Source organism: Neovison vison, chromosome 3, assembly GCF_020171115.1.
Source record: "Neovison vison isolate M4711 chromosome 3, ASM_NN_V1, whole genome shotgun sequence".
NCBI lineage: Eukaryota > Metazoa > Chordata > Mammalia > Carnivora > Mustelidae > Neogale > Neogale vison.
Genome location: NC_058093.1, coordinates 234,697,643 through 234,715,683, shown reverse-complemented (window position 1 = coordinate 234,715,683; position 18,041 = coordinate 234,697,643). Strand labels below are relative to the sequence as shown.

Sequence of the window (18,041 nt, the reverse complement as noted above, 5' to 3'; positions counted from 1 at the left end):
CCAAGTTTGCACAGGATAAGAAGTCAAGGCCACACTTTCCCCCAACCAACCTTCACTTCGGTTAAAGGACTTTGTTTTTATAAAACCACAATCTGTATTGGGTTTCTGGGACCACGGGGGAGGCGAGGCAAGTAACGTAAATAAAGCTGGCCTGGTATGAGACAAGAGGGAGTGGTGGGGACTATGGCAAACACATCTCCTGGGGAAGAGGGCGGCTACAACTCCACTCCTTCTCGCTGTTGCTCTTTGAGAAGGTGGACCAGTGCTGCTGAGGCTGGACTTTCCAATTTCTTAACCAAAGACAGAATTCGCATGTAAGATTTTTGTGAGAGCCTGGGCTCTGAACCAGACTTTCCAGGTTCAAATTCTGGCCAATTACTTACCCTCTCTGGGCATCAATTTTTGCCATCTGCAAAACAGAGATAAATCTTCCTGCCAAGACACACACCTTGACTGTAATTGCAGGAAAGTATTGGGAAAACCAGACTGAGGTAGCATTCTACAAAACCACAGGCCTGGACTCCAAAAATGCTGATGTTCAAAAGGACAAGGAAAGGCTGCTCCAAATTTGAAGCAACTAGAGAGATGTGACAAGTGAATGCAACACACGAGCCTGATGGGAAAAATCATGGCTAGAAAAGACACGATCAGGACAAGTGGAAAATATTCAGGAGTACTGCGTCAAGGTCAAATTTCCTGAATCCGATCAGCGAATTGAGGTTAGGGAGAAGAATGTCCTCTCCTCGGTTTGAGGAGGAAGCATTTAGGCATGAAGGATGGTATCTGCAGCTAAAGCACGTGGGCTCGGGAGAGAGACAGACATCACGTCTTCCTCCTTCACCACTTTGGTATTTGTGATTCTCCTCCTTGCTGAGGTCAAACAGGCACCACTCTGCCTTCTTGTCTCGGCCTTCCCAAAAAGGCGTCCTTGCACCCTCTGTTTAGGGCCACGTTTTTCACACCTGGTGCTTTTTGTTGGTGATTTTGCTGCTTTTTTAAAGATTTTTTATTTTTATCTTAAGGAGGCTCCATGCCCAACAGGGGATTTGAACTACATGGCTCTGAGATCAAGACTCGCACAGTCCACCAACTGAGCCAGCCAGGCACCCCGGTGATTTTGCTATTTAAAAAGAAGGCGGTGGGGTACCTGGTTGGCTCATTTGGTGGAGCATGCAACTCTGGGTCTCGGGGTTCTGAGTTCAAGCCCCACGTTGGGTGCAGAGATTACTTAAAAAAAAAAATCTTTTTGGAAAAGCTTCCTTTAGGTACAAGATCCTGTGCTGTTAGCCATGAGTGAGTAAGGTGTCTTTAAACAGAAATGCACACAGGGGTGCCTGGCTGGCTCAGTGAGTCAAGCATGCAACTCTCCGTGTCAGGGTTGTGAGTCTGAGCCCTACTCTCTGTGCAGAGATTACTCAAAAACTGAAACAAAACAAAAACAAACACATAAAACAAGGTTACCTACTGCACACCTGGCAGAATACAAGACAAAGGCCCGTAGGAACCTAACCCCACAGGAGCAATGGTTCGACACCAGCTAATTCCTAGAACACAACTGCTGTAGATGACAAGAATTGATGATCTATGTATTTCAGTCACTATACATGCAACTTTTTCAGAGGTCTGAAAATTTTCAAACATCAAACGTTAAAAAGTTTTTTTTTGGCATAGAGTCTCCCCTGATCGGGGCACCAGGAAAAGTACCGGCAGGCAGTCCAGACTAAACAAATACACACACAAGAGGTGTCCCTTATGAATATAATTCTGTGCACACGCATGTGCGCGCACGCACACACACACACACACAACACTGAACGGGGCAGGGGCTGGTCAAGACAGAAAAGACAAGAAGCATCAAGTGGCACAGACACACGGGAGGGGGAGGGACAAAGGGAGCATCTGTCTGTCCTCACTCTGGCTCTCACCGGCAGCCACCTACTGGGAGGTGAGCCCAAAGCTGGAAGAACAGGAAAGTTTCAAAGTGCAGTCGTTTCTCTTAAAAAAAAAAAACAAAAAAAAAACCTCTTCCCTCCACTCTCTGCCCCTGGACAAAAGCCCAATCCCCAGAGCTGGCTGGCTGTCCACGAGGCTGGGGCACGACGAGGTCGTGGGGAGCGGCGTCAGGCTAGGGATCTGCAGAGCCCGGGCCCATAGGGCTTACGCGTAGTGACCGGTGGGCGTCAGGGGGTGATCCCCTCTGTGGTCCAGCTGGTCCTGCAGGCGGGCGAACTCGGCCAGCTCGTTGAGCTCCTGGAACTGCCGGTCCGTCTTATGGCTGACCAGTGAGCGGTAGAAGTGGACGGCAAAGACGATAAAGACCAGGCCGAAGGGGACCATGATGGTGGTGGAGGCGATGGCGGCGGCCTGGCCTGGAGTGATGCCGCCTGTGCTGCCGTTGACGCTGGCCACCACGCCGCCGGCGGTGGGCTTGCTGGTGGGCCGGGGCTGCCCCGGCTGCTTCTTGAGGGGCAAGAACTTGACCCAGCAGAGCAGCACGACCTCAGCCAGGAACAGCAGCGTGCCGATGACGGTGGAGAAGGCCCAGGCCAGCTCGATGTGGCGGTGCATGCGCTCATGGGGTGACTCCTTGACCGAGTTGAGGTTGTGCACGTTGCTCACCGCCTCGATGTTGGGCAGGATGCAGGTGCTGATCATGAGCGCGAACAGGTGCACGGCCACCAGCACCGTGGTGCAGGCACTGAAGGCGATGAGCAGCCCTGGCGGGTAGTCGTGGTCGGCATCCAGCTGTACCTCCACCATCGCCACCTGGGGGTAGGGGAGAGGCAGTCTGAGTGCCAGGGCCCTCACACCCCCCCCCCATCAAGCTCTTGGACCCTGGGCAAAGTACCTGGCCTCTCGGGGCCTCAGTTTCCTTCTCTGTGTAGTGGGGATAACAGGACCCACTCACTCAGGGCTGACAGTCCTAGTGAAGACAGCAGGTCTGGAGCCCAGGCTGCCGGATCTGAATCCTTGCTAGCCACATGTCCTTGGGAAAGTCACAGAGCCTCTCCTGAGCTCCAGCGTCTTTATTTGTAAAACCGAGATATCCCATCCTAGTTCACAGGATTATTTCCACGATTAAATGAGAGTCCCCGGTACATGGTAAACATCTCCCCCACAGTCACTGCTGCGCCTAACACCCAGCTAGGTATTCAAACCCAACCACCACTAACAGTTAAGATGGTAAGTGTGACGGATATTTTACTCAGATACAGCTTAATTTAAAAAAAGAAGAAGAAAAAAAGAAAAGAAAAGAAACAAAGAAAGAAAGAACAGGAGCAGCAACCACTAACCACCGTCTCTGCTGGCCCCATGTCCGTTACCCAGCACAGGCTTCTCCTTCATGCCCTGCTCCAGGGACAAGGAGAGGGCTGGGAGAGGAGGCCCTCCCAGGTCAGGCCAGGCCCCTTCTGAGAACACAGTGCGCCAACCAAGAAGGAACGCAGAAGCTTCCTAGAAGACACAGAGCCCAGTGCTGCTGCAGTGTGGCTGGGAAGCCATCTCCTCCCCAGCCCCCCTAGCCCCCGCTCTGGGCCCAGGGCCCGACAGCTGACGCACTAGCTGCTTCCCGGTTCCTGGAGACGTGAGGACCCAGGGTCATCGGGGACATGTTCTGGGTCTGCCACCTGCTGCTTCTCACCTGGGCCTTGCAAATCACCCCCATGTGAAGGAGGCAGCTCATCAGATCTGGGCCGGGAAGAGCGGGCAGTGGGCACAGTGCCAGGGTCTGCCTGCCCGGGCTGGAGGGACTGGGGCAGCAAGTGCCAATGACTATACCATCAAGTATGCTGACCCTTCTCACACAGTGTCTGCTGTGTATGCAGCAGGCTGAGTGGACCAATGCTGAGATGTATCCCCTAGCCTCGTACCAGCTACCCTAACCCTTCCTTACTCACCCTGGGAGAGGGTGGGCTCCTTCTTACCCCCCTAGCTCTCCTTCTCCCTGAATGCCTGGTCCTGTTTGCTTTCACTTCTTATACCTTTCTGTACCCTTACTTTGGCCTGGAAAGACCATGTGGGCCAGTGACTGGGAACATGGGCTCTACAGTCATGCTGCCTGGCTTTGAACCTCCACCCCTCTGCCCTTTCTTGGGTTATAAGGCTCCAGGGCAAGCTGCTTCAACTTTCTGGGCCTTGGTTTCCTTATCTGTAAAATGGGAATAATGGTACACGATCAGAGGATTGCTGTGAGGACTAAGTTGTTTGTAAGATACTCAGGCCCATGGAAAATACTTCGAGCCTGGCCCAGAGTAAACACTCAATGCAAGTGAGCTTTATTATTATTTTTCAGCTTAGAAACCTCATCTCCAAATCCACTACCTCTACATGGAACCCTCTGGGGTTTTCACCCTCCTGGTGGAAGAGCTACACTTGGGATGTCAGAACAGCAAGGCCAAAGTGGGGGGCCTGAGTCCTGGCTCCAGAACCATTCCTGCTTCCTTGTTTGACCCTGGTCGAAACCCTCCCCTCTTGTCTGTAAGAGGAGGCACGTGACGAGATGCAGGTCTCAGGCTAGAGCCAACATGCGGTCTGACCCCCTTGAGAATCTGGTGAAAATCATGGATACACCCTCCTTAGAACGTTTAGGTGTATATATATATATATACTCACAGGACTTTTCAGACAGTTTCAATGAGATTCACAGACTTTTTGCCCTACGCTTGTTGCAACGGATGACCATATAACCAGTTCAGCCCAGAAGTTCAAGAAGAATCCCTACAAACCTGGGGCAGTGCCATCAGGATATCAACTGTTTTTTTTAAGATCACTGATGGCCTAACGCCAATCCTGAGAATTCTTAGACCCCACATGTGAGGGCAGGCCACCAGGGCACAAGGAGTTAAGGGACACATCCCAAGCCCCCCTGGTCTCTGTCACCAGGCCTGCTGCCCACGCTGGAAAAGGGGGGCACCCTCTAGCAATCTGTGCCTCCTGCCACCACCTCCCCACCCCCAGCACTTCCTCTTCCTGTTTTGGCCTGCTGCCCCGGAACCTGAAACCAGAGAAGGGACAAGCAGGAGAGCCCGCTGCTTGGCTGCCCCATGTCCCCTGGCTAAATTTATTCACTTTCTGGAAATGTCCAGATGCATTAGGTCTGACCTGAGCACTGGGGGGACACATACAGGTAACTAGTCTGCTCCCTTACAGAACAGATGGTGTCTTCTCCTCTATGTAGCCATGAAGAATGAATGGGTTCCTTCACTTACAAAGCTCGTGGGTGACCCTGGACAGGTGTTTCAACCTCTCTGTGCTGCATCTATAAAACAGGGGCCCATTTATGGTTGTTATAAGCATTCAGCAGGCTAAAGAATATAAAACCTTAGAACAGGACCTGGTGTATCGTAAGCTTAATAATTATGAGCTACATCGTTGTTCTTCTTTTTATTTTATTTTATTTATTTATTTGACAGAGATCACAACCCACTGAGCCACCCAGGCGCCCCACATCATTATTATTCTTTTACAAATAAGGAAACAGTCCCAGAGAGGTGAGGTCAGCTGTCCCAGAGGTTGTGAGTAGTACCGAGCGGAAGCTCTGAACTCAAGTCCACTTGGCTCTAGAACCTGGGGAACGTAGCAATGCTTTTCCCATAAGGATGCTGCAACCAATCGAACATTTATGTTCCCTCTAAATTCACACTTTAAAATCCTAACCCTGGGGCGCCGGGGTGGCTCAGTGGGTTAAGGCCTCTGCCTTTGGCTCAGGTCATGATCTCAGGGTACTGGGATCGAGCCCCGCATTGGGCTCTCTGCTCAGCGAGGAGCCTGCTTCCCTCTCTCTCTCTGCCTGCTTCTCTGCCTGCTTGTGATCTCTGTCAAATAAATAAATAAAATCTTAAAAATAAATAAATAAATAAAATCCTAACCCTGACTTGATGGCACTAGGACGCAGGGCTTCTGGGAGGTGACGAGGACACAGGATGGAGCCCTCTGAGCAGGATCAGTGCCCTTAAAAAAAAAAAAAAAAGACAGAGAGACAGCGAGAGCCTGGAGAGCCCCCTACCCCTTCTGGGATGGGAGGGGCACTGTGGGTAGACAGCAGCAGTGAGTCAGGAAGCCAGTCCCTCAACACATTCTGAATCTGCCACCACCTTGATCTTGGACTTCCAGCCTCCACAAGTGGGAGGACATAAATGTCTGTTGTTCAGAAGCCACCCAGTCTGCCCAGACAGACGTAGTCGGAGAAGATAGATGAGGTCTTGACGTGTAAACATTTAACACGGGGCCAGACCACAGGAGGTACTCAATAAATTTTAGTTGAAAAGAAAAGCAGGCGGCTTGAAGCAGAAGAGTAATAGCCCAGCGGTGTCTGGCTGGCTCAGCTGGTAGAAAATACAGCTCCTGACCTCAGGGTCCTGAGTTCAAGGTCCATGCTGGGTGTAGAAATTGCTGAAATAAATGAAATTTTAAAAAAGAAAAAAGAAGGGGCGCCTGGGTGGCTCAGTGGGTTAAAAGCCTCTGCCTTCGGCTCAGGTCATGATCCCGGGGTCCTGGGATCCAGCCCCGCATCAGGCTCCCTGTTCGATGGGAGGCCTGCTTCTCCCTCTCCCGCTCCCCCTGCTTGTGTTCCCTCTTGCTGTCTCTCTCTCTCTCTGTCAAATAAATAAATAAAATCTGTTTAAAAAAAAAAAAAAGGCAGAGAAAAAAGAATAACCCCGGACACTGTCAGCTCAGGCTGGAGAAAACAGACACCATGGGCCAAGGTTCTGGCCTCCAGGATGGGTGAGGAGGTCAGATCCCCACTCCGGGCCGAGTCTGCCCCAGCTCCAAACTGGGGCATAAGGAAACAGTGTGCCCCAAACCACACTGGGTCAGATGGCTACCTTGGCAGGACAGAGACCATCCTTTCCATACCATTCGTCAAACTCACAGGATCAAGGATGAGAAATCACAGCTACTGGGACACACCTGGCCTGGGGGACCCCAGAACCTGCCAGCCCTCCCCGGTCTTGATCTGCGGAAAGGCTAGGCACAGCAAAGCCTGAAATGCTGGGCACTCCAAGGAAGAGGAAAGGCCTTGATGCCAAGCTCTGGAGGAAACCCCATCGCCCTTATCAGCCCCGACAATTTCTGGGACCATACAGGTTGGCTGTGTGTACTGTTCCCGCACCGGGGACCAATTTCAGCGCCATGGGGTTGCAGAAAGATACAATGTGGAGAAGGAACAGACGGCATGCATCTCGGATCCTGATAAAAACCATTCAGAGCAATACAAGCCACTGTTTTTTCCAGAATGCTTCCCTCTTGGGAGATCCCCACACATACATAGAGAATAAAGTCAAGAGGGCCTGTGGAATCCGGCAGGTGACTCCCAAGGCCCCAGCTGAGTCCCCGAGAGATCTGATCAGATCAGATTGCAAACAGCTTTGCAAGGTAAATATAGCCAGAGTGCTGGTCCGTCAACCCAAAATAAATAGCTCCCAGGCAGCCAAGGGCCTGCTTGAACCTCACCACACGGGGCCTAACAGGATAGGAAGGACGAGAGACTGCCAGCCCCACCGCACACTGGTCCCTGGACCCCACACAGGGGCCACTGGGATGCCAATTTTTAAGCATGAGCCAAGAAGAGGACCATGTGATTCTGCAACGGGTGGGGCCTGGCTGGCCTTGCCAAGCATTTGCCTGCTATGCCCGGATGCCAACCACCTCGCCTCACTCCTGCTGGGCTCCATGGAGACCCCCACCACCTGGCGCCTGGAAGTCCGGGCCCTTCGGAGGCAGCCCTCCCGTGCCTGGCCCAATCCCAGTGTCCACAGTTGGGAGACACACCTGTCCTTTCCAAGCCTGGGCTTCACTGTTCACTCTTTTAGGAGAGGGGGTGGCCGCAGCCTGGAACACGAGGGCCGCCAAGCAGTCACCCAGGGTCACTGGGAGCTGTCTGAGCCTGCTGGCCCTTCCTCAAGTGCAAACCATCTATTAAGAGATGATCGAGGCCTAGTCTAGTGGTTTACAAACTCTTTTGACCACTACAATCCAGTACTCCAAATGTTTCTATAAATAGATACACGTTTATAAAAGAAACAAAAGTTTCCCCAAACAACACTTCTCCTGAAAGCCCCCCCCCCCATAGAGACTATCCTTACAATAAGCAATGCATGCTGCTCTTTTGTTCTTTCATTTTAAACAAACAAACAAACAAACAAACAAAAAAAGGCTGGTGCAAATCACTAAATTTATGTCATAAGCCAAACAGTTGAACGTGCAGGTTCTGGGGAGGACAGACAGGCCTAGGCCTTCTGGACATCTCGCTAATTCCAACTTCCCCAGGTTTTACCTTCCAAGTGTCCTCCCCGCCTCTGCACTCTGGGGCCTCCCAGGTGAGGCCAGGACGCCTCACCCGCTGGTGGGAAATGGGTACTGTCACAGGCTCCCCCACTACCACAATTACCAAACCTGTTCTAAAGACAGAATTACACGACTTGTTCCCCACCCCCCACTCTTATTTCCATCTGTTTCCCCAGCATTCAGCATTGGGGCTTGTCCCTCTAGGGGTCAAAATATTGTTGAATAAATAAACAAAGGTGAGACTATGATAGGGTAGTTCAGCCCAGCCCCGGGGCCCCTGACATCTCTGATGGGCGATCCATCCATCGGGAAGATAGCATCAGAACTTCCAATGAGGGGCACCTGGGTGGCTCAGTGGGTTGAGCCTCTGCCTTCAGTTTGGGTCATGATCTCAGGGTCCTGGGATCGAGCCCCACATCGGGCTCTCTGCTCAGCGGGGAGCCTGCTTCCTCCTCTCTCTCTCTGCCTGCCTCTCTGCCTACTTGTGATCTATGTCAAATAAATAAATTAAATCTTTAAAAAAAAAAAAAAAGAACTTCCAATGACATTCATTTATTACTTAGCTCCTCAACTTTTTAATTTTGTACTTTTATGTGTTTATAATATACGTATCATATTAAGACATATCTCACCGGTAAGGATACTGACACTGAGGCTAGCATTAACATTTTTTTGGGGGGTATGCACTCAAAAATGTGGATACTGCTTAGACCAGGGGTTGGCCAACTGTGGCCTCTAGGCTACAGTGTTTGTAAATAAAGTTTTATTGGCACACAACCAAATCCGTTCATTTCTCTACCCTCTGTGGCTGTTTTCGAGCTAAAATGGCAAAACTGAGGGGCGCCTGGGTGGCTCAGTTAAGCATCAGCCTTCAGCTCAGGTCATGATCCTGGGGGTCCTGGGATCAAGTCCCAAATCAAGTCCCACATCTGGCTCCTTGCTCGGTGGGAATCCTGTTTCTCCCTCTGCCTGCTGCTCCCCCTCCTTGTGCTCTCTCCCTCTCACAAATAAAGAAATAAAATATTTAGGGTTGCCTCGGTGGCTCAGTGGGTTAAGCCTCTGCCTTTGGCTCAGGTCATGATCTCAGGGTCCTGGGATAGAGTCCCACATCAGGCTCTCTGCTCGGCAGGGAGCCTGCTTCTTCCTCTCTCTCTGCCTGCCTCTCTGCCTGCTTGTGATCTCTGTCAAATAAATAAATAAAGTATTTTAAAAATAAAAAATAAAATAAAATATTTAAAGTAAGTAAGCTAATTAATTAAATGGCAGAATGGAGTAGTTTACCATCAAGACTATGTGACCTGTAAAGCTGAAAGCATTTACTATTTGACCCTTTACAGAAAAAGTTGGCTCATTTCTGGGTTAGACCAAGGCTCAAAAACCAAACAGGGATGGCTACCAAATCACAGTCCCACAAGATTCTCCTCGGAAGAAAAGAGTCTGTGGTCCTACCAGTCTTCGGCATTCCTTCTGGGGAGTATATTAAAGGCTACTCAAGGGATGCCGGGCTGGGTCAGTCAGTGGAACGTGTAGGGCTCTTGATCTCAGGGTTGTGGGTTCGAGCCCCAAGTTCGGTGTAGAGATTACTTAAAAATAAAATTTATGAAAGGCTACCCAGAAGTCCCATTAGTGAGCAACCTGGTAGCTTTTGCTCATACACAACCTTCTCGGCTTTACTTCTCCAAGGGACCCGACCCCAACTCCAAACACCTATTTCCATCACGCCACCTTGAGAAACTCTAGAGTTCTCCTTTGCCAGGCCTGAACCCAACAACCAGCAGAACTCAACAAGGTTCCCAGCTGAAAATTCCAGAAATGTCATGACAGGCATTTGTGAAGTTTTACAAAAGGCTTCTCAGCTAGGCAGGGAGCTCCCCCCTCCTTGGGGCACTCAACAAATTTCCATTTATAAACAGTCTGGAGTGCACAACCCCACATCTGGAAGGATTCAAAGGCCCAGCTATCAACCAGCTACGGCAGTGGCAGCCAGAGGGCGGGTAAGTAGAAAGGGCTCCAAATCAGACCCACCAGGCCATGAATTCTACGAACTGGGTATCTTAACCTCTGTGTTTCCATAAAACTTAGGGTTCTTTTTTTTTTTTAAGCTTTTGGGTTCTTTTTGTTTTATATTGTTTCAAAGATCTTGTTTATTTGACAGAGAGGAAGAGAAAGAGAGCACAAGCAGGGGGAGGTGCAGAAGGAGAGGGAGAATCAGACTCTCCAATGAGCAGGGAGCCCTACTTGGGTCTCAATTCCAGGACCCCAGGATCACCACCCGAGCTAAAGACAGACGCTCAACGGACTGCACCACCCAGGCACCCCTTAGCTTTTATTTTTAAAGATTTTATTTATTTATTTGAAAGAGAGAGAGAGCACAAACGGGACAAGGGGCAGAGGGAGAGGGAGAAGCAGACTCCCCACTAAGTGCAGAGCATCCTGCCCTCGAGATCATGACCGGAGATGAAGTTAGATGCTTAACCGGCTGAGACACCCAGGTGCCCTGAACCTTAGTTCTTCTATCTATAGTACATACCTTTAAGAGCTGATCTGAGGAGTAAATAAGAATGAAAGAGAAGGGTCCAGGCTCATGCCTGGAAATTAGTAAACAGGAACATCATCAAAATTATTCTAGGGGCGCCTGGGTGGCTCAGTGTGTTAAAGCCTCTGCCTTCGGCTCAGGTCATGATCCCGGAGTCCTGGAATCGAGCCCCACATCGGGCTCTGCTCGGCAGGGAGCCTGCTTCCCCCCTCTCTCTGCCTGCCTCTCTGCCTACTTGTGATCTCTGTCAAAAAAAATAAATAAAATCTTAAAAAAAAGATTATTCTAGAACTCATCATGTAACTCTTTCCCTCCAAAACCTTGCCTTGCTCCCTACTGCCTAAGAGTTCAGACTTTTCAAGCAGTCAAGGCCCTCCCAGTAACGTCTTCCTTGACTAGATTCAACTTTTTCAGCCTCTCCTTACACACTCACAACTCCAAACTACACCAGCCCCACTGCCTTTCCCTGAGACCCTAAATTTCTCATCTTTGTAACTTTGTTCCCAACCCTTCCTCTGATCAGTGGGCTCTTCCCCATGCCCTAACTCGACCACTTCAAGGTTTAGCTGGAATCATATTCTTCTAGATCAGTTAATCCTTTTAGAGCAGTCCCATGGGAACAGGAGTGAGTGGGATTCCTGAAAACCTGGGCCAGGTACACCGTAGGTGCTTTGCAAATACTAACTCAAAGAATCTTCAGGGGCACCTGGGTGGCTCATTTGGTTAAGCGTCTGCCTTCAGCTCAGGTCCTGATCCCAGGCTCCTGGGATTGAGCCCTACATTGGGCTCCTTGCTCAGTCAGAAGCCCACTTCTCCCTCTCCTACTCCCTCTGCTTGTGTTCCCTCTCTCTGTGTCTCTGTGTCAAATAAATAAATAAAATCTTTAAAAAAAAAAAAAAAGAATCTTCACACCAACCCTATGAGGTAGGTACTACTATTATCCCCATTTTACAGGTAAGGAAGCCCCAAGGCCCAGAGACATCAAATAACTTCCCCGGGATCTCACGGTTATAAGTAGCAGAGCCGGAATTTGAATCCAAGTTGTCTGACTACACAGTCCTCGTTCTTACGTTGCTGGGTCATACTGGACCCTCCCACCTCTGTCCTCCTACCACTCCGGTAAGTTCTCTTCCACAGCAACCAGGCTACACCAGGGTCACAGGGCTCTGTAGCTACCAGCCAAGGAACCCTGGGCAAGTCCTTCACCTGGGACAAGCACCTACCCTCACCAGGTGGTGTGAAGATCACAAGAGAAGGTACAAGTAAAACGCTTAGCACAATGTCTGGCCTATGACAAGGGCCCCAGTGAACAAAAGCAACAATTACTATTGGTAATCAGTCCCGTGAGCAGTGAGAGTAAGGTCTCCCTTATCTCCACGCCCGCTGAACTCTGAACATATCCCAGAGGCTCAATGCCTTACAATTTTAGCTCTTTCCTCCAACTGATGTTCACAAAAATTCTAAGCAACTTCTGAACCCAGCTCTGGAACCTGGGAACAAAAGGGTGCTCGCGGGCAGAGAACTTGAGGAAGGAACTAATCCAAAAATAATTGATCCCAGGTCGTGGAAAGCATTTTGTTTACGGCAGCAGACTGACCTTCCCAATTATCTTCTGCTTAGGCTAACGTTACAGCCTGCCCTCCCCAGTGAACCAACACTGCCAATGGGTTCACCATGATCCTGCAGGACACAGGGTTGGGCCAAGGGGGCCGCCTCTCACAGAGATAAATGGGAGGCACAGATGACCCGAGTCACAGCCCACAAGGGTACCCTCGGCTCAAGAAGCACCTGCAGCAGATCATGTCCGGCACACAGAGCCCCTGATTTTGGAGTCTGGATGCTGAGCCCAGCATGGGCCTGTTGTTTCTAGGAATGCCGTCAGGAGTGGGATTCTTGTCTGCAGACTAGCGAGGGTCCAGATAAGGTTTATATGGTCAGATCCCCAAAATTCCTCCATATCTTGTGGGCCCGGTCGGGACTCTGGATGAATCTTCAGGCAAGTCCATGGCACTGCAGGGTATGTCTCCCCTTTGTCCACATGAGAAAATGGGCTCCAGAGTACACAGCCGCTTGTCTGAGATCCCAAAGCCTATCTCCCCAGCACATCAGGGCAGCCGGCCAGGCCTTTCCACCCACAAGAGGGGAGTCTCTCAATCCCCTCCAAGCTCCTGGGAGACCCTCCCTCAATGTCACCTGCTGAACAGGTGAGCCTGGCAGCCTTGCCAACTCTCCCACCCTCGGAGATCAGAGGTCACATCAGTGCCTCTCTGGTTTTCCAGGTCTCTAGGAAGGAAGCCCTCTGGGGGCAGGAAGTTGGTTGTGCTGACTCACGGGCCAAGGGAGAATAGTCCAGGAAATTCACTCACTCTGTTTCCATGGTGCTGGGTCCTATGGCACCCCCTTCTCTCAGAGGCTCACTCACAAGGCTTGGTGTCTGTCGTAGGGGCTGGGGCACACACAGACCTGCCTCTCGGGTCTGTCTGTCCACCCCAACTCCATTTCTCCCAGACTCACAGCAAACAGTTACCCTCTCTTGTTTGTAACTGCATCCCCAGAATGGAGGCCATGATGGGGTTCAGCCCCTCCCTGCTGGAGGAACTTCGGGAGTTCATCTGCGGAGCCAGGAAGCCTTCTCCACCCTGACCAGGGAAAATAAAGGTCCCCAAGATACAAATCTGGGTGAGCCAAGGCTCACCCAATGCCACTGGCTGCCCCTGCCTCCTGACTTCCTGCAGTGTTTTCAGCAGGAGGAAGAGGAATGTCTGATTAGGAGGCTGGCCTCTCGAGGACAAAGAGGGCTCCAAAGGGCAGGAAAGTGCCACCCATCAGATCCTCACTTCTCCTGGAGTGGGAAGGGGCCTGGGCAGCTATGAATTTATGACCCCAAGAAAAAGGGGAACAGCACTGCCACCATCTTAAACCCAGAGCACAGCTGTGAAAAGCTAATGGTGTCAGTCCCTTCCCCCAAACTGTAACATTTTATTTTGCTTAACTTTCCTGCTCTCTCTTTTCCTAGGAGACCTGGTCCGAACATGTCCATGGCTGGACACTGATCAGAACTCCATACACCACAAAACGCCTAAGTGCCCAGCGCAGTTCTGGATGCCAGCAGACTCAGGTTCAAATCCGACTCTAGCAGACTAGCTGTACAGCTGTGGGAAAATGCTGCGGTAAAACCACCTCAACAGGTGGTTGAGGAGTTAGTGTGAAAGTTCAGGGAACTTAAAACAACGCCTAGTACAGGGTGAATGATTGGTTAACGGTCAGCTAGTCTTAGAGATCCTTCAGGCAAAGGCAGAGACCGGTCTCCAAGGATTCGGGAGTGACAGAACAGAATTCCATCCTATGACCTAAAGCAAAAACCAGTGTGCCACTCCCTTACACAAACACCGATCCTCTCATCCCCTCTCAAGGGCTTCCTCTATTTAATTCTTGAAGTCAGAGCTACTTCTAAGCAGCAGCCTTCATTTACTGATTCAGAAATCAAGAGGCAGAGAGAAATGTGTCTCAAGTCACACAGGCAAGAAAGGGTGAGCTCGGTGAGCTCTGCCCCTCCCCCCATCACCTGGCTTTTCCACTGAGGCCCAGTGAGCTCTGGACCCACTCAGGGCTTCTAAAGAGTTCAGACTCCACGGTCGGCCCACTTGTTTGTAGAACACAGGGAAAGTACTAGACACACTCCCAAGAAAACACTCCCTCCCTCAAGGCCAAGGGCTGAGCGCACTCACTGGGGAGGCAGGAGGGCTCCGGGCTAGAGACCTTGGGAGAGGAGGCTGCCTCACTCACACGGGCAGGTGTCACATCGTGATCACCACAAATCGTTCTGCAGGCCCTGCTGTGGAAGACTCCAGGCCTGAGGGCACCCTTAGGACCACTTCCCGGCCCAACCTGCAGCCTCACACTCCCCACCCTTCAGAGGCTTCTCACTCCAGCCTAGCCCAGCAGGGGAAGAGGAACCTGTGCCTGACCCACGCCTCCAAATCAACTGAAAGCCCATTCAAGGGGAACATGTCCCACCCTCCTCCCCCACACCCAGTGACTCAGTGGCAAGTTTCTGGAGAAGAAACTGAGAGCAGAGAGTGGTTTTCAAAACACTAGGCTGAGGCTCTCGGAAAATGCAGTGGGAGAAAGAGTGTCAGGAAATCCCCTCTACTAGGTGATAAAAGGTCTTGGCCAATACCTTTCGGCCTCAAGTGTGGGGTCACAAGAAAGACAGCTCAGGGGTCCGACTCCTCCTCCCCATCGCCTGACACCTGCTTCCACCGAGATCAGACCCTTCACGTCCTTCCTTCCAATAACGTATGTTGTCCCTGAACATAAGTGGAGACTGTCTTCTTACAGATCTACTTCCTAGATCCTGCTGTGTCTCTCCACCTGCTGCATCAAAGTTGCCCATTCAAAGGCACCTGAGTTCCCCAACCCTGGACATTTGTCTGACACCCAGTCTCTCTCACCAGATGTCACTCGTCGCCCACCTCTTCTCAGGTCCAGTACCCCTGACCCCCTCCAGCGTCCACGACACCTCTCACCCAGATCTGCCCCGCACCCCCAGCCCGCCCGGCCTGCTCTCTGTGGACCCCGTCGCCGCTGCTGAGGGAGCGTCCAGGACAGCAGAGGGGGCAGGGCAGGGAGGCCCGAGCTCACCATGGCGAAGCCGGAGAGCAAAGCAGAGGTCCGGCTGGAGGCTTTGAGCTTGGCGCGACTCAAGTAGAGCTTGCGCCAGGACAGCGCCTGCATCGAGTGCTCGTTGAGGCTCATCACCTCGGAGTAACTCTGACCGATCCAGTCCGGGTAGGTGACGGCGGCTGGCGGTGGCGGCGACCCCGGGGGCTCCCCGTCCCCGCTGCGGCGGCGGCTCCGGCGGCTGCCGCTGGTGGTGCTGCCGCCGCTGAGGGGAAGCTCGGGGCTGCTGCTGTTCGGGGGCGGGGCGGGCTCCGGATGCATGGAGCACGGTGCAAAGGCGCGGGCCGGCCCGGGCTCCTGCGAAGGGAGCGGCCCCCACCCTCCGCCGCACCTCCGCCTCCGCCTGAGGCAGCCGCCGCCTGCCCGCTGTGCGGGCTGGGCTTTACCCGGCCGGCCGCCGAACACGAGGAGGAGGTCGAGGAAGCGGCTGCAACTCCAGCTCGCAGGCCCGCCGCGCCGCTAGCAAAAGCCGGCGGCCGCCCGGACTCGAGCCTGCGCGCTAGCCAGCGTCCAAGATCCCCCGGCCGGGACCCTCGGCGCGCGCCACGATTGGCCGCCGCCTGGGGTTGATTAGCATGTGCCCCTGCCCCTTCCTAACACCCCGCCCACGAGGAGGTGGGCGGTGCACGGGCGAGTCATGTGACTCCCATCCTCGGACGGCACCGCCCACAGTCTCCGGCGAAGCTCTGCAAGCCCTCCCGGCTCTTCCTGGAAACTCTCCAGGCCACTAGGGCCTCCCTTGGCTCCTGGCTGCTAGCGCCTCCCGACTCTTCAGCTGCTCCGATGGCCCCTCGCCCGGAGCTCGGGCTCCTGGGTCGGGCCGCCTGAGGTCACTTCACTTCTTGGCTCCTCCTGAGGCCCATTCCCCCTTGGAACCATGTGGCTGAAGGTCTGGGGGGATAGAGCAGGCTGAGATCCAGAGTTCGTTCAGTCTGTGCTTAACTGAGCAATGACCTGATGCCGACACGGTTCTGATCGCTGAGAGGGGCGTGGTGGTCAAGATCCCCAGGACAAAATCCCCTGCATTCGTGGAGTAAATTTTAATTTAATTTAATTAGTTTAGGTGATAAATGTGTGGAAAAAATAAAGCAGGCTAATGAGGGTGAGTAGTGCAGGAATTGCAATTTGTAAAGACTTACTTATTTGAGAGAGAGCGCGCAGCGGGGGAAGGGCGGAAGGAGAGTCCCAAGCTGAGCGTGGAGCCTAACAGGGGTCTCGATCTCACTACCCTGCGTTCACCACCCTATGGAAACCAAGAGTCAGATGCCTAACAGACTGGGCCACACAGGCGCCCCGTGGGGGTTGTAATTTTACATTTAGAATGCTCCGGACGGATTTTTTTGGTCTGTTCTGCTCAGTTTGTTCACGTAATGATTCATCAGCGTTTGCTGTGTAATAGCCCCCAATATTTTTTGAATGAATGACTGTTCAGACCCATTCTGCAAGTGTTTACTGAGAACCTTTTAAAAGTGCGATGCTAAGGGATTCTGGGAAAACAGTAACCTTCATGGGCTCTTATATTTTAGTGGGGACAATAGGCAATAAATAAGTAAGTTTACACTTTTCTGACTTGGTCACATCCGAGATGAGACCCCGAACCAGCGATGCAAAAAGCCAGGAAACTGCCTTCCAGGGGAAGGCAACGGAGAGTGCAAAGACCCTGATGCAGCAGTATCTTGCTGCTGGAGCATTAGGATGGCGATTTAGCTGGGGAATAGTGGAAGGCAGAGGGGAGGTGGGGTTAGAGTACGAGGCTTAGGACTGTCCCTTAGAATGTGAGCTCCAGAGGGGGCAGGGACATTTACTGGCGGTTTCACAACTCTACCAGTATCTAGAATAGCGCTTGGCACATAGGCTGCGTTCAGTAAGCATCTGTTGAATGAATAAGTGTGGGAGAGACAGGAATGAGTGAAACTCGTAATTAGCCCAGTCAAATCAGAAGCAAGAGGCATTCCAGGTCAGCGATGGTGAAATTTAACTCTTATCACCACTAGAGAGCGCCCCTCCACTCCCCCACATCATGGAATAAACCTGAAGGCCCCTTCCTCCCCAAAGTCCATGGGTTTCCTCAGAGGACTTTTTGGGAGTTTTTATGAAGACTAGGCAAGTTGGAATTTGAAATCTTCCCTCACTAGGCTTGTTTCTTGGATGGCCTTTGTACTTGTTACTCCTTCTACTTAACCAAGTGTGTTCAAATACTATCTCCAAAGAGAGACCTTCCCTTTCTGTCCAAAGTATCCCCATTTCACATTCTATCACCTCACCCTGTCTTATTTCTTTTATAGTTCTGATTACCACAGTATCTGAAATCACCTAGTTTATTTATATATTGACCTGTTTGTCCATGTCCCTGTACCCCAGCCGATGAGCACCCTGAGAACAAAGTTCCTGTCTTCTTTAAATCACTTCTCCAACATCCCTTGAGCTCTCATGGGGTTAGGCACACCAGAAACTCCCATATAAAGCATATGCAATGAATAAGATAATGAAGTGGGCTTGGGTCTGAGGAATCCTTGCTCACACAAAATTGTGTCCA

The 18,041-nt window shown here is 51.7% G+C and overlaps 1 protein-coding gene across 1 annotated transcript; it reads right to left on the bottom strand.

Moving 5' to 3' along the window:
* Positions 1–1,561: 1,561 nt before the first annotated feature.
* On the bottom strand, positions 1,562–15,978 carry ORAI1 (ORAI calcium release-activated calcium modulator 1). The gene is made up of 2 exons (XM_044244329.1): positions 15,467–15,978; positions 1,562–2,766 (listed from the first exon to the last, which is right to left on the bottom strand). The coding sequence occupies exons 1-2, from the start codon at positions 15,764–15,766 to the stop codon at positions 2,158–2,160; spliced, it is 909 nt and encodes a 302-aa protein (XP_044100264.1). The 5' UTR covers positions 15,767–15,978; the 3' UTR covers positions 1,562–2,157.
* Positions 15,979–18,041: the final 2,063 nt, after the last annotated feature.